The sequence below is a fragment of the Drosophila serrata genome, unplaced genomic scaffold, assembly GCF_035046125.1.
Source record: "Drosophila serrata isolate PLE 108 unplaced genomic scaffold, ASM3504612v1 contig_60, whole genome shotgun sequence".
Lineage (NCBI taxonomy): Eukaryota > Metazoa > Arthropoda > Insecta > Diptera > Drosophilidae > Drosophila > Drosophila serrata.
Window position 1 is genome coordinate 54,770 of NW_028256958.1, and position 25,845 is coordinate 80,614.

The 25,845-nt window shown below is 36.2% G+C and overlaps 1 protein-coding gene across 7 annotated transcripts in view; it reads left to right on the forward strand.

Annotated features, from left to right (window-relative positions):
- Nucleotides 1-25,845, forward strand: part of Snap25 (Synaptosomal-associated protein 25kDa) — a 262,071-nt gene that overhangs the window by 52,155 nt on the left and 184,071 nt on the right. For all 7 annotated transcript variants that reach the window (XR_015272614.1, XR_015272618.1, XR_015272620.1 and 4 more), the window contains exon 2: nt 22,116-22,157. Coding sequence is in view for 2 of the 7 variants with exons in the window: in XM_086836953.1 (XP_086693079.1) it covers nt 22,116-22,157 (42 nt within the window). In the remaining 5 variants the exon portion in view is untranslated. The remainder of the gene's footprint in view (nt 1-22,115; nt 22,158-25,845) is intronic.

The following is a 25,845-nucleotide window of genomic DNA, read 5'->3' on the forward strand; positions in this document are numbered from 1 at the left end:
AAACCACCTGAATAGCGGAAAGGTGATTCCAATAAATAGGAAGTTCCGACAGTGGAGGTATGTAGGAACATGTAATAAAAATTGAGCTATCTTTGATAGATAGCTTCACACAGAGAAATTCAACATCGGTGCATTCCACCGCTATAAGAACTCCACCCCCGCGTCTGATGGGGCGATCTAGCCGATATACCGTGAACACAGCTGGAAAAACTTCGGAGCTCAGAATCTCCGGCTTTAACCAGGTTTCTGTGAGCACAATAACCTGAGATGCAAACGAAAGGCTATCAGAATACAAGTTAGGAAGCTTATTACGTAAGCCTCTTGCATTCTGATAGGAAATACCTAAGGAGTAGGTTAGTTTTTCGGGTCGAGATTGGAAGACGTAGAAGGCGCAGTGGTATTATCAGGCCTCTGAAGAGTTATTCCTACAGGCCGGTTTTTCTTTTTCTTCGCCTCGAACTATTTAACAACGATGTACTCTGGCCAGAAGTTGGGAGAGCAAATAGTGTTAAAGAGCTCGTTAGGGACATTTATTTTGAAAGATGAAATTTCCCTTGCGTAAGAAAATTTGAACTTTTCCACCTTTATCTTAATTTTTTTGGCTCTGGTTTTGCCTTGTATAAAGGCGAGAACATCTTCCGATGTTTGGTCAGGGGAGAGCCGCGAGACAAGAATATGTCTCGTCGGTGGAACAGCTATAAGGGCTTTTGGCTAGGCAGATTGGTTATCTGCCGTGCCATTGTCGGCCGGTATTCCGGGCCTAACACTTTGGGCAGATATATATAGAACAACACGGGACTTTGAGGGGTCAATATTTGCGACTCCCCAGGGGACAAAACAGAAATCACCGGCGGTACGGCCACTCCCGCTGCACATTCGGGTACCGAATCTTTTTTAGCGCTCGATCTCAGCACTCTTGGAATTAATGTTGAGGTCGAGGCCTGTGCCGAGGGGGGCTGCTGCTGAGAGCCCGTAGCAGGTAGTTGGGGTCCGTCTACATGCTGCCCACCAGTAGCAGTTTTTTTTTGCGCCTAGGAGACTCATTTAATAGCGTAAGGCTATTAAATTGGGAGTCCAGCGCCAAGAACATATCAAGAGTTTTACGAAAACTCGTTAAAATGCCCTTAAAACCGCTTTTGGTTTGCCGCATGAAAGACATCATCTCCCTTTCTACATCGCGACAGGCCTCACAACAGTAACGCAGGCCGATGTTTTTCCTTACATCGTCCACCGTCCGAGCTGCAACCCCAATACACTTGGCGTGCATGACGTTGTTGCACAGCCAGCAGCCGATTGTAAGGTCACCTGCAGCAATTGTCTTTTTGCAGGTTTTAACGGAACAGACAATATTTGAGGACATTATAACGACTTATCACTGTACTTTCAATTGAAAAAAAAACAACAGAGCTATGAAGAAAGAAGCGAGAGTGAGAGCGAGAGAGCGGGAGAGCGTAATAGATTAGATAAGATAAGAAGTGCAGCGGCACAACTAAAGCGAGAGAGTTGGAGAGCGTGGGAGATAAATAGATGAAACGTTTAGCTGTTGCGACGGCGCAAACAAAAGCTAGACGAAGAAGCCACAAAAAGGAATTCAAAATATGCAAAAGCTAGCACTAGCAGCACAACTAAATTGGAGAATAAAACCAATTATATACACAAATTAGAATAGCTGCATGCACTCGCTTGTGCATGCAGTGAACGGGAAGTTATAAACACAAATTAGAAAATTTAAGTTAACCCCGGTGGTTAGATTCAAATTTTAATACAGACCGAGAGCGCAAGAAAAAAACACGTCCGTTCACTTGGAAAGATGAAAGATATGAGAGATTCCTCTATAATTATTGGCATCTGATTTCTTTATTTTTTTGTGGAGAGGAAGAATAATTGATTCCTTTCAAATAAAAGGAAAGTGGAAGGTTTCTAAGGATAAAGTAAACACATTCAGAAGGGGAAAAAACTGGCTTAACACGATGAAGATCTAAAACAAGAGAGCTTTTGTTTAAGCTAGGACTACAAATTAAGATATGTTCGGGAATGCTGTCGGAATAAGTTTGTGTTTTTTTGTCTTTGTAGTGTTTGTCTTTGTAGTGTTTGTCTTTGTAGTGTTTGTCTTTGTAGTGTTTTTAAATGAAAGGGAGTAAAATTTTTTTTACGCTTTCGTTTAATGTCAGTAGTATAGAAACGGGATTTTCGGGACCTTTGATGTCGGCAAAAGGGGTAATAAAAATGCAATTAATGGGTTAGCTGTCAAAACATTTAATTGCTTTAAGTAATAAAAATGCAATTAATGAGGGTTAGCTGTCAACCTGTCAATGGATGGGGGTAATAAAGATGCAATTAATTAGGGTCAGTGTATGTAAAAGGACCCTTGTGAACAAGTGTTCAAGCGCCCCAACCAGGATGTGGATACGAGTGCGAAAGGGAGGGGAGCGATCCCGAGCGATCCCGGAGCACACGTGTACGTTTCCACGACCCTCACTTAAAAAAAAGGGACGGGGGAGGCAATTGAAAAGGTCGCACTGCAGCGATCCTGGGCCGCATCGATCCCGTTCACGCACGGGGACGTTGACCCACAATCCTCACTTAAAAAAGGGACGGGGGTGGAATTGAAGAAGGGTGCTAACGGAAAAATCCACGCTCTGCTCGATCCTCGAGCACACTTGGACGTTGACCCTCAATCCTCACTTAAAAAAGGGATGGGGGGTGGAATGGAAGAAGGGTGCTAACGGAAAATTCCACGCCCACGCTCTACTCGATCCTCGAGCGCACTTGGACGATCACCCACGATCCTCACTTAAGAAAGGGACTGGACTGGAATTGAAGAAGGGTACATGTTTGGAACGGAAAATCCACGCTCTACTCGATCCTGGAGCGCACTTGGACGATCACCCACGACCCTCACTTAAAAAAGGGACGGGGGTGGAATTGAAGAAGGGTACATGTCATGTAACAGAATAACCAAAGTACAACCATATGAATGACGCACACCACGAGCGTGGATTTTCCCTGTGAGATAGTACATGCTTACACACACCACCACCCCATCCTTTCACAAATTCGAGGAAGGATCACCCTCACCACCCTTTCTTTCATTGACCAAAAGATGTGCCCTTCTTTGGTATGGAATTGTGTCTTTTAAGCGATAGAGTAAATCTGAAAAATAAATACTGAAAAAAAAATCCCCAAGCCCTTTTTTCCCAATAAAAAATGGATATATATTTATTTATATATTATAATTTTATTTATCAAATATAAATATCAGAAGCGATATTCTAAATTAACATACATTTTCATAATTTTTAATGATTTTTGAGAGCGAACACTAAAAAAATGACAGGCGCACGTATCGAGACCATTGTTGACATTATCATTCGCCCAAGAGCAAGATGTGAAATGTTGTCCATGTATATTTGAAACCAGCGGTGTATCAGGCATCCTCTGATGGAAATATTTTAATGAATCCTCCAGATATTGCACGTGTTCGGGGAAAATTTTATACTCATACATTTTCATGAAATTATTTATTCTAATAACAAGTTGATGTATTGTAAAAGAGGTTGTGGATTTGGTTTTGTTTTCCAATGACATCATTTTTGATAAAAATTGAATGATCTTATCCTCTAAAAATTTTTAGACGATACGTTGAACTAATCCACTCAATGGTGTATATTCAACTAGTCGATCATGGATGAGAAGGCAATATACCTTTGTATTCATCTCACTCGCCACACTTAGCTCTGTAGAAATTTTTACATCAATCGGTCCTGATTTTACAGACTCATTCTGGTATGAGAGATTAACAACAACGACAGGAGCCTTCCTTATAAACTCGATGGGTGATAGAAGTGCCCGTGGTTCTCGATTGTAGTAGCTCTCTTGGAATTTTATATACATGTCGTACAAGACGGCAAACCGATTCTCATTATATTTAATATTCAAATCCTCATAGGGATAGACTTCAGAATTTAGATATACTTTTGCATTTCTCAAATTGTTTGTAATTAGCTGTCCATTTAACGTAAATGCAATGACAGCAAAACGTGGGCGTTCCCTATTTGCAGACAACTTTACATTCCAGATATGATGTGTTCCCTGTACCAATGTTGGATTCATATAACAATCCCAACTCCGGAATGCGAGTGGGAGACTAGCTCCACTTTTCACTACATTAAACATTTTCATTTAAGCACTGTCACTTGGAACGATGTGGGGGATCTTCCCACATATGTTATGTATAGCAATATTGTGTGTTTTTCCATCAACTGTTTTAATATACATATCATCAGTGTTTTTTGTAAGCAAGAGAACGAGCTCATGTTTACAATTTAACACTACTTTCTTGTAGTCTTCAGCGAATCCCATCAACATTTTTAAAGGTACAGAAAAGCTGAAATGTCCTCCCGAAGGAATATTGTCTCCACCACTCCACCCGGCATTACGACAAAGAACTCCTTCCTGTTGGCCGACTGAGAGAAAGTTCTTAATAGTTGTTGTAATTCCAGTAAACCGTGTCCTATCCAATTCACACCCGTTCAACTCATATCTTATTTCATCTAGAAAATAGGCCATGCAATTATTTTTAAGCATCCCAGTAACTCCATTTGTCGAAGTCGTTCCTGTATTTGTGTCAATAATTTTGCTAAGTGTTCCCTCAAAGTGGAGAAAACTTTCACATGGAAGGACATACAAATCTTGGTTCTGTATTGTGATACGAACTTCATCATTTGGCTTGAAGTTTTGTTGATATGGATAATAAGTATGTAGTTTTTTTTTAACAATGCTTTCATCATTGACGGGTTTTTCTTGAACATAAAAAATCTCATTCATTTGAATTATTTATTTAATATTAAATCCCAATGATTTTAAAATCAATTTATTTTTTAATGTGAGAGTCGGCCGTTGATTTGAAGGACCTCGGGTTGATGATGATGATTTTGAATATGATGATGATTTCACTTCAACTGTAGGTTTAATAATGTTATCAAAGGAGCTATGTAACGTCTTTTTATTATAAATAATCATTCTGTCGATCGTAAGTGACGACGAATTGATACAGTTTCTCCACGCAAATTAATTCTCCGTTTTTATCAGTTATCCGTACTTCGAGTGTGCTTATTTCTCTGGTGTTGACAGGTAAATAAATCAAGTTGTGTGGTGTAATGTTCATTTTATATCCAGGCGGAACATTGATTCCAAACTCATGAAGCACATGATTTGGTTTATTCCCCACATATGATCCACTAACAATGTTACACTCCAATCTAACAGAATTTATTTTTAAAATATTCACAGGGTTATCCGAGACGTAAATTTCATTTTCATTTGGTCTTAATTTACGCTTATTAAATCCAAATAATCGTCCAATTGATCGTTCATGATTAAACTATACTGTCTCTTTTTTACTAACAACTTGAACTTGTAAAGTATTGGTGTTACATTCAATTGTTACACTATTGTGAAGTTCATATTCCTTGAGCTTATTAAAAATATATTTTATTATATCCTCAAACTCATATGAGCCTATAGGTATTTCTACGACTTTGTTTCCAATATGAAATAGATTATTCCCCTTATCTACATTCGGTATAGAATTGAATGTATAAAAGTCGATTAGAGCACATTCATAATTACGATTTAACTCAATTTGAGGAAAAAAAATGTTCGCTTAGTGCAGATGTGTTTCCATTTAAAGCAATTGTTAGTGATGTACTCATTATGAAGCTTAATCGTGAACTGTCTTTTTTTATTAACTTCATTATACTTATATTATTATTTATTCGAGAATAATAAACTGATCGAATCCTTTTCTGTATCGTCCAGTTTTCATATCATCATCCTTAGAGATTAGAAGAAATCCAAATTTATCTTCCCAACACCTTCTTGATATATTCATGAATGAATTATAATCCATATCGCTGTTAACATGATCTCGATATATACGACGCATGTTTAAGTCATCCTGTTTAAACATTATAATAAAATTCGCGTTGTCTCGAATCAAATGTTTCGGAATATGTGTATACGTTTGAGATAAATAGAATGAATCAATCTTCCTATGTCGTCCCATAATAATAAATAATAATCACGAATATTATCTTGTTTTTCGGATGCGACATCATCAAATATCATAATGGAATTGTTTTTTGCTTCTTCTGGTGACAAAACACTATCATTTGACGAAAATGTGTAATATCCCATTCCTCGTATTGGTTTCACAAGATTTTCCAAATACTCATATTTTGGTTGATATAAACTCTTTGAAAATACGTAAATATTTTCAAATTTTAAGCCATTTGGACTTTCGATAGGACTTATCATCACATTGGTTTTTGCACAATTGGATGGTCCAATAATTAAAGCTCTAATTGTGTTTGGTAACAATGAACTGTGTCGTGAATGAGTAATTTCACCATGCACACCACCTTCAATGTTTCTTACTGTGATACTTTTATTTTGTCTTAATAAACGCATGATTTGAAGATAAGTACTTCATTCGAGGACAATCATTCGTTAATTGAGGTTGATATAAAATGGGGAAACATTTTTATAATATAATCAGTCATAAATCAAACAGTGAAAACAGTGAAACAGGGAACTGGTATCATAAATAATTTAATAAACACTTTACCCTTTGAGGCTCATATACCTGGGTACAATTACTGTGGACCTGGCACAAACCTTGAGAAACGATTACTTCGTGGTGACCGAGGGATCAATGGTTTAGATCAGGCTTGTCGGGAACACGACATAGCATATTCAAATAGCAAGGACTTGAGTGAACGACATAAAGCAGATTCCATCTTAATTGATAGGGCTCGGGATCGTGTAAAAGCATTGAATAGCAGCATTAGTGAAAGAGCTGCAGCATATTTTGTGAGCAACGTGATGAAGCTAAAGAAAAAATTTGGGATGAGAACAAAGCAGCAGAAAAAAAAAATTGTAAAAAAAACTCTTGCCTCAATCATCAGAAAGGCAACAATCGAATTGCGAAAGAATAAACCTCTTGACTTATTGAATGCAGTAAAAGTGGCTCGCTCTGCAGTATCTAACTCTATGGGGTGTAGGAAAAATGTTGTAATTCCACGGGTTATAGCAGTCCCTAAAATTGGTGGTTTTTTACCATTGGTACCTATTTTAACAGCCCTTAGCGCTGTGGGAAGTTTAGCATCAGGTAGCGCTGCAATTGTAAAGTCTATTAACAATGCAAAGATGGCAAAGGCACAACTTGAGGAAAACCAGAGGCATAATAGAAAAATGGAATCGGTAGCGTTAGGCAAGGGATTGTATTTACATCCATACAAGAAAGGTTACGGTATATCATTTACAAAAAATAATAATACCAACAAACAAAAACGCAATCAAAAAAACTACTAAATGAGCTACCTAACAGAGCGTTATCGAATTTTGATATATTGAAGTTTGCCTTTAAAAATATTCCTCATTTTCGAGGAGTTTATATGAAAGATGAAATACCGAAATTTCCTCATCATTCTGAATGTGGAATAATAAATTTAGCAGACTCGACATCAGAAGGAACGCATTGGGTAGCCTATTTTAAGAAGGGAACACACTCGTTTAACTTTGATAGTTTTGGGAATTTACAACCTCCATTAGAAGTAATAAGATATTTGGGTAAAAATATAAAATATAATTACAATCGTTTCCAAAAATTTGGTACTTTTAACTGTGGGCATTTATGTATCAAATTTTTACTAGAGTGCAATTCAAGCCATGTCCTGCCTAACCTTCACTTTACATCAAGTGGACAATATAACTCGATAGACGTTTCTTAGAATCCCCTCCCATTCCACACATGCTGTGTAGTCGGAGGAGGAGAAATGTTCTCATCGTCGGGTATAAAATCAGGGACCTCGTCTAGGAAAAATATCATTCAGCGAAGAACAACCGCCAAGACCAGTTACCAGCCACCAGCTCATCATCACCGCCACAACAAAACACCATCAAGATGAAGATGTTCACCAGCTCCACCGCCACCATCTCCACCGCCTCAACCAGCTCCACCGCCTCCACCAGCTCCACCGGCACCAACACCAACTCCACCACCTCCACCACCATCACCAATTTATCCGAAGGGGTAACAGAGGAGGACGTCAATGCCCTGATGAGGGACATCGAGCAGGATCCGCTGATGCTTGCCCTTAACGAATGCAGGGTTAAGGGTAAGCTCAGCTTTAACAAACTCCTAGTCAACATGGAGTTTGACATTTTTTCAGCGAGGAGGGTAGCTGGCAAGTTTGGGCAAAATATAATGCTCGAGCTTGCCAATGTATTGATCTATCTTCCTGATAGATATAATGCTATTGAAGATAGCCTTATTTATTTTTTTAATTCTAAATGCTACACCCTTATCAAAAGGGATGATGGCAATATCGATTTTAATCTAAAAAATGTTGAGTAGCTCTTAAAATAATTAAATAATTAAAATTAAAATAATTAAATAAATAAAAAACAATTTTTAAACTTAAAAATAAAATTTTTATTATTGGGAAATGGGAATTGGGAATCTTTTTTCAGCATTTTAATTTTTCAGAATTTAAGAAACTAAAAAAGAATATTAAATAAATATATATAAAAAAAGACATTTTTAAACTAAAAATCAAAAATTTTTTTTTATTATTAGGAAATGGGAATTGGGGTTCTTTTTTCAGCATTTATTTTTCAGATGGTTTAAAATTTAAAAAATAAATTATCATAATAAATTAAATTAAATAAAATTCAAAATTTTTATTATTGGGAAATGAAATTGGGTATATATATATATATATTTTTTTTCACAATTTTAGTTTAAGCTCTCTTCATCAGGTCAGGTCTGTTTATCAGATCCGATCAGGTCGTACAACCAGGTCTGTTTATCAGACCTGTTTATACCAGGTCTGTTTATCAGATCAGATCAGGTCGTACAACCAGGTCTGTTTATCAGACCTGTTAATACTAGGTCTGTTTATCAGATCAGATCAGGTCGTACAACCAGGTCTGTTTATCAGACCTGTTAATACTAGGTCTGTTTATCAGATCAGATCAGGTCGTACAACCAGGTCTGTTTATCAGACCTGTTAATACCAGGTCTGTTTATCAGACCAGAGTCATTTTTGTATGGTCCATATGTTTTATCCAAAATATGATCTCGTGCTAGTTCACTAACATTAAAATTTTTTGAACTCTCTTCAAGCACTGAGGGTGGAGATCTCATCAATGGTGATGTATGGGGGGAGTTTTGAGTTGTGTGAGCAGTTGCTTGATTTAATAATACTAGTGATGATTGATGTGAGTGATGATCCGGTGGTGAGAATGAAGAATCATCATCTATAGCTGATTGGGAATAAAATTGATCGTTCTCGTCCACCTCATCCCCACCAGAAATATTATCATAATCATTATCACTTTTTAATCTCCAATCCAATGGTTTGTATGCATCATATTTGGGTTTTGAATTTTTTGAAGCTGCAGTGTAAAATGTTAGTTTCCTTTTTTTCATAAGCGGAGTTTTATTCTCTTTGTCAAATTCAAATTGATCATTTTGATTGTCTCCCCCTGTATTGGACAGGAGTTTTTTGTTAATATTATTATTATTATTATTATTATTATTATTATTATTATTATTATTAACAAGTTCATTTAATGGATCAGTTATGGGTTTAAATGTTTCTTCCAAACCCATTATATTCTGGGTCTTAAATTGTTTTAACTCTCAAAACTTTTTTTTCAAAGCATTTCGAGCTTTATTTAATTGTGATAAAATATTTTGGTTCATTGTGATGTAATTTGAAAATATTTAAATTCGAAGAGTAAGAGTGGTTCTTTCAGTCTTGGGGCTGGGAATGTACTGAGAAAAAATTTATTAATCATAAGCATTTATATATATATATATATATATTTGGTATTATCTGATCTAATAATCAGACCTGGTATTAACATTAATTGACCAGAGTCATTTTTGTATGGTCCATATGTTTTATCCAAAATATGATCTCGTGCTAGTTCACTAACATTAAAATTTTAATTAAAATTTTAAAATTTTAATTTTAATTAAAATTTTAATTAAAATTTTAATGTTAGTGAACTAGCACGAGATCATATTTTGGATAAAACATATGGACCATACAAAAATGACTCTGGTCAATTAATGTTAATACCAGGTCTGATTATTAGATCAGATAATACCAAATATATATATATATATATATATATATATGCTTATGATTAATAAATTAATGTTGGGGAATAATCAAATAAATGTATCAAATAATATGATTGAGTTTGAGGATGGGCAAAACTGGAAACTCACTAGCGGATTATATTCTTTAATATTCCATCATCTTCCAAAAAATTATAATACAGATGATCTGGAGCTATATAGAGAAATTTTACAAAAAACTAATGCCTACCGAAGAAATTTTCTACCAAACGGACAAGTGAAAGGAACGAGGGCATTAAAATATTCTCAAATTATCAAACCACTTTTAGCTAATTTACCCGTCACCAAGTCTACACCCAAACGCAATAAAGAAAACGTAACCGGGTCTGGTTTCATGTCACTTGAAAGGAATAAACCTAATTATGTATACTGGGACGATCCAAATGAGTTAGTGGAACGACTTCAACTCTTAATAGCTTCGGAAACAGCTGGAAATACAAATCACACAAACGAAATTACATCGATAATTGAAGAGCTCCGAGAGGCCAAAATTATATTCTAATTTAGTATATATTTATGTTGTAATATTCAAATGAGATTATACTCATCATGACCGTTGACAAGTTTGGACGTTATATCCATGAAAAGCAGAATAATTTAAAACGATATGAGAAAACTGAGACGGGACTCTACCTAGATACTGATGGAAACTTTAATATACAAAAAAGGCGTATAAAAATGGTGGATTCCCAAAAGAAAACGCAGACATCGTCATCAAAGAATATGTTGATAAAGCTATTCATGAGTTGAGAGTATCCTTAACATCATTAATTACAAAATTTCAAGAAGCAATTGGTCAAAGTTTTGATGGTGTTACGGCAATCGATACTGATACAGAGGGTAATTTTAATATTCAACGTGAAAAAAATGTCGGGATTCCCAAAGAAGCTAAAGATATAGCCAACAAGGAATACGTCGACAAGTCTGTAAAGAGGCTGAGGGATTCTATTATTTCACATCAACAAGATTTAATTGTTAGTATTCCTGATGTGAAAACTAGAGATATTGAAGATCGAATAGAGAGACTTGAGGTTGTTGTCTCATCTATTATTGAAAAAATAAGATTTTCGAAATAATTGTATAGTCTTTTACCTGACAATGAGTAGGCGAGGAATTATTAATGAATTACACGCTCCTGCACGCAAACATTTTCTACGTCGGTGGGTTATTACAAAGGGAATAAATTCGTTATGGCAGGCTGATCTGGTGGAAATGGGAAAGTACTCTGCCTCGAATAATGGATATCGCTTCCTACTAACAGTAATTGACACATTCTCGAAATTTGCGTGGGGTGAAGCAATTAAGTCTAAGTCTGCAAAAGATCTTGTTGATGCAATGGAGAAAATATTTAAATCTGGGCGTGGAGTACTAAAACATCTACAAACAGATGATGGAAAAGAGTTTTTTAACGAACAATTTAAGTCTTTGATGAAACGACATCAAATAAATCATTATTCAACATTTAGTACTTTAAAGGCTTCAATTGTTGAGAGATTCAACAGAACATTAAAAGAACTTATGTGAAAAGAGTTTTCTTACAACGGGAGCTATAAGTGGGTTGAAATATATAAAAAATTCATTAACTTTTACAACAACAAAATACACAGGACTATAAAAATGGCTCATATCGATGTGAAAGTTGAGAATGAGAAACACATCTTGGGAACGGTATACAATAATATAAAAATGTTTACAGGTAGCAAACTGAAAATTGGTGACAATGTTCTAATTTCAAAATATAAAGGAGTATTTGAGAAATCGTACACTCCTAATTGGAATGTTGAAATTTTTAGGATATACAAAGTTCAAAATACATATCCAATCACATATCTATTAGAAGACTTGAATGGAAATCCTATTAAGGGTGGATTCTATAAGGAAGAGCTAAAAAAAACTAGATTTCCCAATACCTACCTAGTTGAGAAGGTACTTAAAAGAGAGGGAAAAAGATGTCTTGTACGTTGGTTGGGTTTCCCGAAAACCGACGACAGCTGGATAAATAACTCTGAAATTTTATAATGAAATAAAGACACAAGCAGTTTTATGTTTTTCTTTGGATATTTATTTATATATATATATTATATTTTTTTTTTTTTCATTGATTCAATTTTATTCTAATCTTAATCTTATATACACATAGATTTAATTTATTTTTAGTCTTAAAGTAAGTATTTTTAAATAAATTATTATACTAGAAATACAAAATAAATTATGCTTTTATTTAAATACAATTTTTGGATCTCTCATTTTATCCATTGAAATATAATGCCAAATTAAATTTTCTTCGAATTCGTCGAGCGCACTTTCGGTATCTTCTAATTTTCTTTTAAGAGTTCCTCTCTCACCCTCATTATTTGGGGTGTTTCCTAGAGCAGACATTCGGCTAAGCCAAACCCTTGAATCTGCTTCTAGAGCTGTCATACAGCCCTCAATTTCCCTACGAACTGTTTTATAATGACCTATTGCTAGAGTGGATATTCCATCATCACATATAACTCTTTTATCATCCTTATTATATAAAGTTATTTTTGTAATTTTTAATGTACTTATTTCATGCCCTCTCGACCTAAACATGTACATGCTATCACTTTCTTGCTGTCCTGTGAACAAACAATTTTTATAATTGTTAAAAGTTATCTTCTCCAAACAACTTCGTTTCACTCCCTTATTTTTTTTAACACATGTTTCAGGCTCGCTACCTACACCCGCTACTGTGTAGGCATACATTTTTGAGCGAAGACCCACAAACTCAGTCATTGACCTACCCTGGAGTTCGTCTTTGAAGAACCCTAAGCGCTTCTTATTACACTGCTGGAAATTATATAGCCTAGCCAATTGATCTGGATATTCAGATGTATCAAATTTTAAAGCAACATCTTGACGAATGTCACTATATAAATCCTCTGTTTTAATAGAGTAGATAAATGAATCTGTATCCATAATTTAAGTGCATTCTGAAATTTGGGTTTCATATATGAGTAGTGAAAATCATACATCTTCCATTTGGATAACTCCAACACTACAAAACCCAGGTATGTTGGCTTATCACAAACGTTATGAAGTCTATTCATTTAAATTGCATACATGTTTTCACTAAACTTTGTTGCACTATAAAAATTGGATCTGGCTATTAAGTTCCTCGCACATAATCTAGGACGCCCACCTTTGGGACCCACAGGTGGGGCTTCCCATTCTGTTACTAGGCGAATGTCCTTGCGCTTTAAGCTATTCTCCATAGTCTTCCCGTAGACACTGTTGTTTAAAAGCTTAAAAAAGTCTTTCTCAAAATTACTTTTAGCCCTAGTCCTATTCTCTGTGTTAATATCAATATATTTTTTAAGCCAAGGTTTTTGCTTGAATTCGAGGATACTATGTACCTTTTCGAGCTCTAAGCTATTATCTGCTTTAAAGTTTTATAGTGTATGATATATTTGGTTTTATTACAAAGATCGGCTATTAATTTTGGAGTCTTTGAGGTTTTTGAAGGGAGTCTGTTTCCAGGACAGAAAGGCAGGTCATTGTGTTCATCGTGAAACGAGTATGGATATTTCAAGTCTACCTCTAAAAATATATATATAAGAATATAATCCGCTAGTGAGTTTCCAGTTTTGCCCATCCTCAAACTCAATCATATTATTTGATACATTTATTTGATTATTCCCCAACATTAATTTATTAATCATAAGCATTTATATATATATATATATATATATATATATTTGGTATTATCTGATCTAATAATCAGACCTAGTATTAACATTAATTAACCAGAGTCATTTTTGTATGGTCCATATGTTTTATCCAAAATATGATCTCGTGCTAGTTCACTAACATTAAAATTTTAATTAAAATTTTAATTAAAAATTAAAATTTAAAATTTAATTAAAATTTTAATGTTAGTGAACTAGCACGAGATCAAATTATCAAATAATATGATTGAGTTTGAGGATGGGCAAAACTGGAAACTCACTAGCGGATTATATTCTTTAATATTCCATCATCTTCCAAAAAATTATAATACAGATGATCTGGAGCTATATAGAGAAATTTTACAAAAAACTAATGCCTACCGAAAAAATTTTCTACCAAACGGACAAGTGAAAGGAACGAGGGCATTAAAATATTCTCAAATTATCAAACCACTTTTAGCTAATTTACCCGTCACCAAGTCTACACCCAAACGCAATAAAGAAAACGTAACCGGGTCTGGTTTCATGTCACTTGAAAGGAATAAACCTAATTATGTATACTGGGACGATCCAAATGAGTTAGTGGAACGACTTCAACTCTTAATAGCTTCGGAAACAGCTGGAAATACAAATCACACAAACGAAATTACATCGATAATTGAAGAGCTCCGAGAGGCCAAAATTATATTCTAATTTAGTATATATTTATGTTGTAATATTCAAATGAGATTATACTCATCATGACCGTTGACAAGTTTGGACGTTATATCCATGAAAAGCAGAATAATTTAAAACGATATGAGAAAACTGAGACGGGACTCTACCTAGATACTGATGGAAACTTTAATATACAAAAAAGGCGTATAAAAATGGTGGATTCCCAAAAGAAAACGCAGACATCGTCATCAAAGAATATGTTGATAAAGCTATTCATGAGTTGAGAGTATCCTTAACATCATTAATTACAAAATTTCAAGAAGCAATTGGTCAAAGTTTTGATGGTGTTACGGCAATCGATACTGATACAGAGGGTAATTTTAATATTCAACGTGAAAAAAATGTCGGGATTCCCAAAGAAGCTAAAGATATAGCCAACAAGGAATACGTCGACAAGTCTGTAAAGAGGCTGAGGGATTCTATTATTTCACATCAACAAGATTTTATTGTTAGTATTCCTGATGTGAAAACTAGAGATATTGAAGATCGAAAAGAGAGACTTGAGGTTGTTGTCTCATCTATTATTGAAAAAATAAGATTTTCGAAATAATTGTATAGTCTTTTACCTGACAATGAGTAGGCGATCGTTATGGCAGGCTGATCTGGTGGAAATGGGAAAGTACTCTGCCTCGAATAATGGATATCGCTTCCTACTAACAGTAATTGACACATTCTCGAAATTTGCGTGGGGTGAAGCAATTAAGTCTAAGTCTGCAAAAGATGTTGTTGATGCAATGGAGAAAATATTTAAATCTGGGCGTGGAGTACTAAAACATCTACAAACAGATGATGGAAAAGAGTTTTTTAACGAACAATTTAAGTCTTTGATGAAACGACATCAAATAAATCATTATTCAACATTTAGTACTTTAAAGGCTTCAATTGTTGAGAGATTCAACAGAACATTAAAAGAACTTATGTGGAAAGAGTTTTCTTACAACGGGAGGTATAAGTGGGTTGAAATATATAAAAAATTCATTAACTTTTACAACAACAAAATACACAGGACTATAAAAATGGCTCCTATCGATGTGAAAGTTGAGAATGAGAAACACATCTTGGGAACGGTATACAATAATATAAAAATGTTTACAGGTAGCAAACTGAAAATTGGTGACAATGTTCTAATTTCAAAATATAAAGGAGTATTTGAGAAATCGTACACTCCTAATTGGAATGTTGAAATTTTTAGGATATACAAAGTTCAAAATACATATCCAATCACATATCTATTAGAAGACTTGAATGGAAATCCTATTAAGGGTGGATTCTATAAGGAAGAGCTAAAAAAAAAACTAGATTTCCCAATACCTACCTAGTTGAGAAGGTACTTAAAAGAGAGGGAAAAAGATGTCTTGTACGTTGGTTGGGTTTCCCGAAAACCGACGACAGCTGGATAAATAACTCTGAAATTTTATAATGAAATAAAGACACAAGCAGTTTTATGTTTTTCTTTGGATATTTATTTATATATATATATATATATATTTTTTTTTCATTGATTCAATTTTATTCTAATCTTAATCTTATATACACATAGATTTAATTTATTTTTAGTCTTAAAGTAAGTATTTTTAAATAAATTATTATACTAGAAATACAAAATAAATTATGCTTTTATTTAAATACAATTTTTGGATCTCTCATTTTATCCATTGAAATATAATGCCAAATTAAATTTTCTTCGAATTCGTCGAGCGCACTTTCGGTATCTTCTAATTTTCTTTTAAGAGTTCCTCTCTCACCCTCATTATTTGGGGTGTTTCCTAGAGCAGACATTCGGCTAAGCCAAACCCTTGAATCTGCTTCTAGAGCTGTCATACAGCCCTCAATTTCCCTACGAACTGTTTTATAATGACCTATTGCTAGAGTGGATATTCCATCATCACATATAACTCTTTTATCATCCTTATTATATAAAGTTATTTTTGTAATTTTTAATGTACTTATTTCATGCCCTCTCGACCTAAACATGTACATGCTATCACTTTCTTGCTGTCCTGTGAACAAACAATTTTTATAATTGTTAAAAGTTATCTTCTCCAAACAACTTCGTTTCACTCCCTTATTTTTTTTAACACATGTTTCAGGCTCGCTACCTACGCCCGCTACTGTGTAGGCATACATTTTTGAGCGAAGACCCACAAACTCAGTCACTGACCTACCCTGGAGTTCGTCTTTGAAGAACCCTAAGCGCTTCTTATTACACTGCTGGAAATTATATAGCCTAGCCAATTGATCTGGATATTCAGATGTATCAAATTTTAAAGCAACATCTTGACGAATGTCACTATATAAATCCTCTGTTTTAATAGAGTAGATAAATGAATCTGTATCCATAATTTAAGTGCATTCTGAAATTTGGGTTTCATATATGAGTAGTGAAAATCATACATCTTCCATTTGGATAACTCCAACACTACAAAACCCAGGTATGTTGGCTTATCACAAACGTTATGAAGTCTATTCATTTAAATTGCATACATGTTTTCACTAAACTTTGTTGCACTATGAAAATTGGATCTGGCTATTAAGTTCCTCGCACATAATCTAGGACGCCCACCTTTGGGACCCACAGGTGGGGCTTCCCATTCTGTTACTAGGCGAATGTCCTTGCGCTTTAAGCTATTCTCCATAGTCTTCCCGTAGACACTGTTGTTTAAAAGCTTAAAAAAGTCTTTCTCAAAATTACTTTTAGCCCTAGTCCTATTCTCTGTATTAATATCAATATATTTTTTAAGCCAAGGTTTTTGCTTGAATTCGAGGATACTATGTACCTTTTCGAGCTCTAAGCTATTATCTGCTTTAAAGTTTTATAGTGTATGATATATTTGGTTTTATTACAAAGATCGGCTATTAATTTTGGAGTCTTTGAGGTTTTTGAAGGGAGTCTGTTTCCAGGACAGAAAGGCAGGTCATTGTGTTCATCGTGAAACGAGTATGGATATTTCAAGTCTACCTCTAAAATATATCCATACTCGCTTTCATCACAAATAGAATTAATATTGAACATTTCTATTTCTGGTTGATTCAACCATATAAAATTTCCATAAGGGAGTGCTTCTGACATTGCCCATCCATATAAATTATTAGCATCCACATACATTAAATATTCTGACTCCTTACTCGGGTCGAAATCTTGAAGATATTTGTGGTTTGCTTTGGTAGATTGAATATATGTTATCATATCAATATCATTCAGTAATTTGAGGGATATTCCTGTAGTTTTCAACATCGCATCCCATGACAAGCCTGGAGTTGTATAATAATGGGCAGGGTCGAGTTGGTAGATATTTGAACAAATAGCCCTAAAGTTCTGAAAAACGTCTGTGAGCAACAAAACATCTGTTTTTAAGTAGAATTCCAAATAATCTCTAAGTGTTTGACACTTGAAGTGACTCCAAACCTAAACGGCATGAATATAATCAGCTTCAGAGCATTCGGAGTCTGTTAATTTACTATAAAAATTTTCTCGAGGTGGGAGAGAGGTTTCTAATAATTTTTTATCAGAATCCAAGTATTCATATGGGAATACACCTTTCCTACGAAGTAGAGAGAAATCTTTAATGTCTGGAAATTGATTTCGAAGAACTTTGAAATCCCCTTCATTTAAATTTCCTGCAAGTTTGTCTAGGCAGAGGGCATGAAGCGAATGGTATCTAAAAATCTAATTTCCATCTTATTTTTCCCTAATGGAATATATTTTGAAATGGAAATATATAATTCCTTATTCAAAGGAATTATTTTAATTTCTCCATCAATCTCCCCAAGTTCTTTCACAAACAAGTGTGAATCGTATTTGGATAGATTGTGGAAGAAAACAGGTATAAAATCTCCTGTCTTATATTTAAGGTTGCACTCACTATGTGCTGCACCTCGAAATTGCCCAGTAAAATGGCAGTGATCCCTGATTCTATCGCTACCTAAAATTCCCTTACATATGTGACAATTGAGGGCCTCGTCAAAATCATATGAATCCTGTGCACTCATTTGGAGTGGTACTACATAATTCATGTAGTTTTGGTAAATAGCGGACAAATCGGATGTTAAACTATCTACAAAAGTGCGCCCGACATTTAATCCGGTCTTAGATACAAATTATCTATTTTAAAGAGGGGTCGAATGAACATTTTATATAGTATGCAGAGGCTATCGGGACATGCTTATTTACTAATTGGGTTTTTTCACTTAATCTATTGTTGTGGGCTCGAGTATGCATTCGAAATCTGCATACACAGCGAAGGGCACCTCCAGCTGGCGATGGACATTCTTAAATTTGACCTCATTTTCCCCTTCCTTAGGCTGTTGACTCACAATGTTGCTGCATCTTTCAGAGTGCCTGTAAGCCCTTTTCTCACTAGTTGAAAGGATAGGCACTTGTTGCAGAACCATCGCCTATTTCCTTTTTTTCCTAACTGTGAAGATAGAAGGCTGGAATTTAACAATTAAAAATTGAGTTAGTCAATTATCATCATACCATATATTTATATATTTTTTTATTTTTTGTTTTATTATTTATTGTATTTATTTATTTATTTATTTTTTTGAATGTGCTTACCCGGAAATATTTTTGATCCACACATAATGTCCATTAATATCGGTGGTTGGTCCATCCAGATACAGCTTCTCAGTTCCATTTGTATATAGGGGTCCATAAATACTGTCCTTATCCTCGTCATACCCAAACACATTTAGACTTATGTGAGGGTTTTGTTAGATGAATACATTTATTTTATCCGTTTTCATTGGGAATGTCAACCCAGTGAAATCGATCCTGATGTTGTTTGTGTGTATGATGCTTGATTTGAAATCAACATCATACACACAACACCGCTCTCCCTTTTCCTTTGGGTTTAATGCGGATATGATTGCCCACTGAAAACAGAAAACATCCTTGTTCTGTACATTGACACATGCTCTACGGGCTTTAAGGCGTGCAGGTAGATCGAAATATTCCGATCCTTTGAGAGGAACACATTGAAGCATGTTCAACTCCACCCTAAGAATGCGTGTTAGGGTTCATCCACTGTCCTTCTCTTGGAACTCATCCATTTTCGATTTTATACTATCCGTATGGGATTCGTATAAATCAAATAAGTTCGATGATATCGTAACCAAACTCATCTTACTTTGGAACGATTAAATTTCCACTTGCGTTTCATGTGTGTTTCTCCTTCTATGGGAAAACAAATGACCTTTTCAAGTATCTCTCAAGGAAAATCACATCCATCCCTTTTTTAAGTGAGGATCGTGGGTGAACGTCCACGTGCGTGAACGGGATCGAGCAGAGCGTGGGCGTGGAATTTTCCGTTAGCACCCTTCTTCCATTCCACCCCCATCCTTTTTTTAAGTGAGGATTGAGGGTCAACGTCCAAGTGTGCTCGAGGATCGAGCAGAGCGTGGATTTTTCCGTTAGCACCCTTTTTCAATTCCACCCCAGTCCCTTTTTTAAGTGAGTATTGTGGGTCAACGTCCACGTGCATGAACGGGATCGATGCTGCCCAGGATCGCTGCGATGCTACCTTTTCAATTGCCTCTCCCGTCCCTTTCTTTAAGTGAGGGTCGTGGGAACGTACACGTGCGCTCCGGGATCGCTCGGGATCGCTCCCCTCCCTTTCGCACTCGTATCCACATCCTTGTTGGGGCGCTTGAACACTTGTTCACAAGTGTCCTTTTACATACACTGACCCTAATTAATTGCATCTTTATTACCATTGACAGGTTGACAGCTAACCCTCATTAATTGCATTTTTATTACTCAAAGCAATTAAATGTTTTGACAGCTAACCCATTAATTGCATTTTTATTACCCCTTTTCCCGACATCAAAGGTCCCGAAAATCCCGTTTCTATACTACTAATGTCAACAAAATAATAAAACTATTTAGGGTCCTGTGAGAGGCGACTCAACTCTCTAGTAAAAAAGGAGGCTTATTCAAGTTTGGTGGATGGTTTTAAGGAAACCATTCAGTAAAAAATAAATTAATGGCAATGTAAAAAATATTCACTGCATCATCCATTTATTCATTTGTTTAAAATCTGTCTATAGGAAGATATTAGATCGATAACTTAACTAACTCTAGCTGGATATGAGGCAAAACAAAGATCAAGCAAGCGTTCTAAGAAATTTCGTACTGGTTGAATTGAGACAGCTAAATGTCGAACAAGTCAGCAATAAAATAATGTTGTGTAAAAGTTAGGAGGGATATAAAAGTCTCCTAGAACTACCAAAGGGCCAAATGGACTACTAAATCTAAAAAAGGCCAGCAATAAAATAATGTTGTATAAAAGTTTGGAGGGATATAAAAGTCTCCTAGGACTACCAAATGACCCCTATCCGAAGGTCTATTGGAAACCATCTGAATAGCGGAAAGATGGTTCTATTAAATTGGAAGTTCTGACAATGGAGGAATGTAGGAACATATATGATTAAAATAAAATTGATAGAGCGGACACATAGTGAAATAAAGTTGAATTGGCTTTGCCAGAGCTTGGCCCATGCATTAAGAAATGCAGCAGAAGCATATCTGTAGACAGGTTTCTATATATATATGTACATACATTGTATATGTATATGGGGTATGTATTTGGTGCATTGTTTGATTTATACAGCTTAGTCAGGCCGCCAATGGGATGCCGATGGAGTAAGGAGTAAGGTACTTTGCCAGTACCTCAAGCTCGATACACCGCAAATATCTGTCATGCTCCGAACAACAATTTGGCACACTAATCCGGCCAAAGAACGGCGGGCAATTGCACCCACCAGATTCCTATACAAAGTGGTCTGCAGCCTTAAGAAGCATTCAGTTTCCGGGAGACATCGGCGAATGAACTCTAGTAGCAGAGAGGTCTAAGGAGCAGTAGTAAGAAGCAGCAGTAAGAATCAGGGCCTCTTAAACCGTCATCATAATTGGCAGACATTAGGGTCCTCTTCGCTCCCAGCTGCAAGGACCCGGAAAGGAAACAGCGTCGGGTGCTCAGGACTGAACCGCCGCCGTGAGGGAATCTGAGTTTTCTCCTGGGATAGGGTCACTTTTCTTTTCAGCAACTACGCCTGCTCACAAATAAATGTCTGCGACGAATCCTGGCCATCCCAGAACTGAGAAATCTTTACTTATGTATAGGTGTTTTTACATAAATATATATATATATTATTTGTATTGTATAAAATAGTAATGATTCTATTTCAACCTGCAGAATATAAAAGTTTCGGTGTGCTGTCTTTCTTGTCAAACCGTGACTTTAAAAAATAGCAAACATCGGCAGACTTCTTAATATTTTTATTTTTATTCGTGGCCATTAATTTCCTAAAGTGTAAGTGTAAGAAAAACTTTATTGAAATAATGTAACTTTTCACAGAGAAAATTAAGTCTGCAAATCACCTATTTTTCCAGTCAAAAAACCCGCGAAAGCATTTAGAAATTTTCCGTTAAATGAACTGTGCAATTTGTGAATGTTTTTATTTAACCGTTTTTATAATTTGTTTCGTTTCAGTCGCTGGAGAGTACAAGAAGAATGCTGGCACTTTGCGAAGAGGTAAGCATATTTAACGTCATACTTATGAAAATATATATTTTTTTTCTTATTTTCTTAAAAATATATGTATATTTTCGAAAATTGACTATTACATTTGGGAACGTTTGAGGTGCTGTAACTTCAAAATGGTTTTTTTTTTCTTCAAAACAATCTTTTTGTTATGGTTACGTCGATACCTTGGAAGCTTAATTTCGACTGAAAGACATTCAGTAAAAATTGTCATACACGTTTTAGGCTTCTGCCCTATCAACATGTTTTTTTAATTGGGTTCATGTCGTGTTCAAGTCGTTTTTTGACTGACTAATCGAAATTGGATTCTTCGGGCGATTAAAAAAGATAACTACAAATGTTTTACCCTATATTTATTGCTTTCTCGTGTTCTTTCTCAATTAAAAGGTGCGTTCCAAAGTAAATAGGACTTTAAAAAATAGATAGAACAAATAGTTTTTTCGGCAAAATCATTTTATTTTATTCAAAATAGTCTCCTTCTGCCTTAATACAGCGCTTTGCACGGTTCAAAAGCATGTCGAACGAGTGTTTTAGCTCGTTGCCCTGTATGGCCGCCAGTATGCCGGTGCAAGCCTTTTGAATGGCCTCTACGTCTGCATAACGCTTTCCTTTCATCGGCAAATGCATTTTTCCGAAAAGGTAGAAGTCGCACGGTGCCATATCTGGTGAATACGGGGAGAGGTTGGTGGTTAAAATGTGATTTTTGGTCAAATAGTCTGACACAAGCGTGGATCGATGAGACGGCTTATATCGTGCAACAAACTCCAACTTCCATCTTCGCGATATTCGGGCCGAACACGTCGAATACGGCGCACCAAACGCTTCAAAACTCCAAGGTAGAACACCGCGTTAACGTTTTGGCCGGGTGGAACAAATTCTTTGTGGACAATACCCTTTGAATAATAAAAACAAATCGGCATTGTCTTCACTTTTGACTTCTCCAGGAGCGATTTTTTGGGTTTCGGCTCATCGTCGTTTATGTCCTCACGACCACTTTGAAAACGTTGAACCCACTCGTGCACTCTGCTACGAGAAAGGCAATCATCGCCATAAACTTGTTTCATTAATTGAAACGTTTCGGTAAAAGTTTTACCAATTTTAAAACAATATTTAATTTTGGCTCTTTGTTCGAAGCTCATTTTCGCACCGATGACAAAAACATACTAACACTTAAAACGCAATAACCTCACTTCCAATAGATGAGATGTCATGAAATTTTTACTGGAAGTCGATAAAGGATAGCAGATTCGAACGCACTAGTTGACATACACATGGCGCACCTAGAGGGCGCTAGATTCAAAAGGTCCTGTTTACTTTGGAACGCACCTTGTATAGTCAAAAACATTTTAGTCGGTGTTTCTGTGGCTATGCTGTAAAATTTTGAATAGTATTTTTTTACATAACTTCTATGTATGTTAAAAACAAAACTTTTATTCCTGTATTTCATTTTGTTAAAACATATCTTCCAGACCTTTTTCAATTTATTGTTACTTTTAGTGTATACACCAGATTTAGCGCATTCAACACTGCTCACGACGACGGAGTTCGCTTTAAGTGAAGTATCGGCACAATTAAAAAGGGTATCGATTTGCACAGGTTAGGTTAAATTGAACCAGACGGCGCTCGACGTGGCCATACATAGGATAGGTAAGGTTGAACCGGACGGTCCTCCTGGGGGCCAAGCATGCGCCAATTTGGTCCTTATTTACCCGAATCTTGGTATCATATGGATCTGGAGAATGTTACGCTGTATTGGAGTCCTTGAGGATCGCGGTTGTTTTTGAGAAGGCTAGTAGTTGACCTGGCGTCCTCCTAGAGGCAACGGCTAGTGATTCCAGCACTGGGTCACCTAGGTATCTTAATATTGCCTGCTTTAGGGCATCAGATTTCATCACGTTTCCTGAAATTGACGTTGTTGGTGATGCACAGCTTAACTGCATGAGCAGCAGCCAGACAGTGACCTGTGAGAATTCCCACCAACAGTCTGCCGGGGTAGATGCATTACGTTGTGGCTGAGTTTATCATTGCGCTCTTTGCACATGATTTTTGATATTTTGCTGGTTGCTGAGTTTCTCCTCCATCTGACTTTTGCTCGTGCCTCTGCCCGCCTCTCTAACTCGCCCTAGTTTCTGGGAATCCAATCTATCCGGACAAACGGTCGATCTTTTTGACATACAAGGGAAAATTTTGGATTTGTTGACTCTTAGGTTATTTTACAAAAAAATGTATTACCTGTCGTCATGGCATTTACTTTAAATAAGAAACTAAAAAAACGACAGTTTTTTTTTGGGCTTGTACAGGTGTGCTAGGTGTAAATTTTGTTTACCTTTATCTGCCTAAAGTAGTATTTAACTTCTTAAGCTGCCAAAAGCCGCCATCAGCACTCTGCGTCTATCTTTCTTGAATCAGAATCAGTTTCGATAGTCTGCGTTAAGCTGCAACGTAAGAATGCACACTGAAACAACTCAGGTTACAAAACCTCAAACAGGAAAAGAAGCCAAGTTTGGCCTACCGAAGTTTATATGCCCTTGCACATAGAACTTAGATAACTAGGAATTAATACAATAAAAATTATACATATATTATATATATGATATATATTATATAGTTTTACATTTACAGTTTTGCATTTTCCTCTATATCTAACGATCGTTTGTATGACACCTATATAGGTATAGAAAACTGAAAAAGTTATAACTTTTAATTGTAATAATTTCTCGATCCCTCCTATGGCTGCTATATGATTTAGTCGTCTGATATTCATATAATTTTACACTGAAGTTGGTCGCTTCTAGGCGGTCAATTAGTGCGTCTGTGCTTACGTTGTTGAATGCCCCGGATATGTCTACAGACTCCGAGCGCATATTCCTTGTTGTGCAGTGGCTACTAACGAGTGTAGTGAAATCTCCACTGAATTCCCTTTTTGTGTAGGGATGCTGATTAGTTGACAGAAGTCTACCCACATATTTTCTGATGTATAGGTTCATCAGCTTTTCTATCGTCTTGAGAAGAAAAGAGGTAAGGCTTATCGGCCTGTAGTCCTCGGGACTACCGTGGCTGCTCTTTCCTGCTTAAGGCAGGAAGGCAATCCGAGAGGTCCTCCATTGGATAAGGTTACAGCCCGTTCCTAGGTAAATTGTATTTATTGCGTGTAGCCATTGTAGCATGACTGGAAATCATCAGTGACCTCTCTGCAACATGGGAAAAACGAGTGCATTAGTGATGTTTGGGCCGCCTCGTTGCCCTCAGTCCACTATACGTCATCGCTTTGGGCTGACTCTGTGGGTTGCTTAGATATCGACTTCTGGAGTCTTGCCGTTTCTGGGGTCGTCTCTTTGTAGGAGCAGAAGTTTCTCCAAGAGGTTTGCGCCCTGCGTAGTTCTTCCTTAGAGTCCCATAGTATGATGTTGTTGCCCATATTGAAAAATTGTCTGAGGTTATTGCGGTGAAGCGAAAGGTCCCTGTTTCACCAAGGTGGTTTGGTCCTCTTAAGAACTTTAGTCCGGCAATGGCATTGTCTGATCTAATCCATGGCTCGTGCCATGCAGCATCCGCTCGACGGGTTGATTACTACCGCTAGCCCACCGTCCTCCTCCCCCTCCTTGAACTCGTCCAGCTCTTATATAACGGGATTTCGACGCTGCTGCACCTTCAGCGCCCGGTTCCCATGGATAACGAT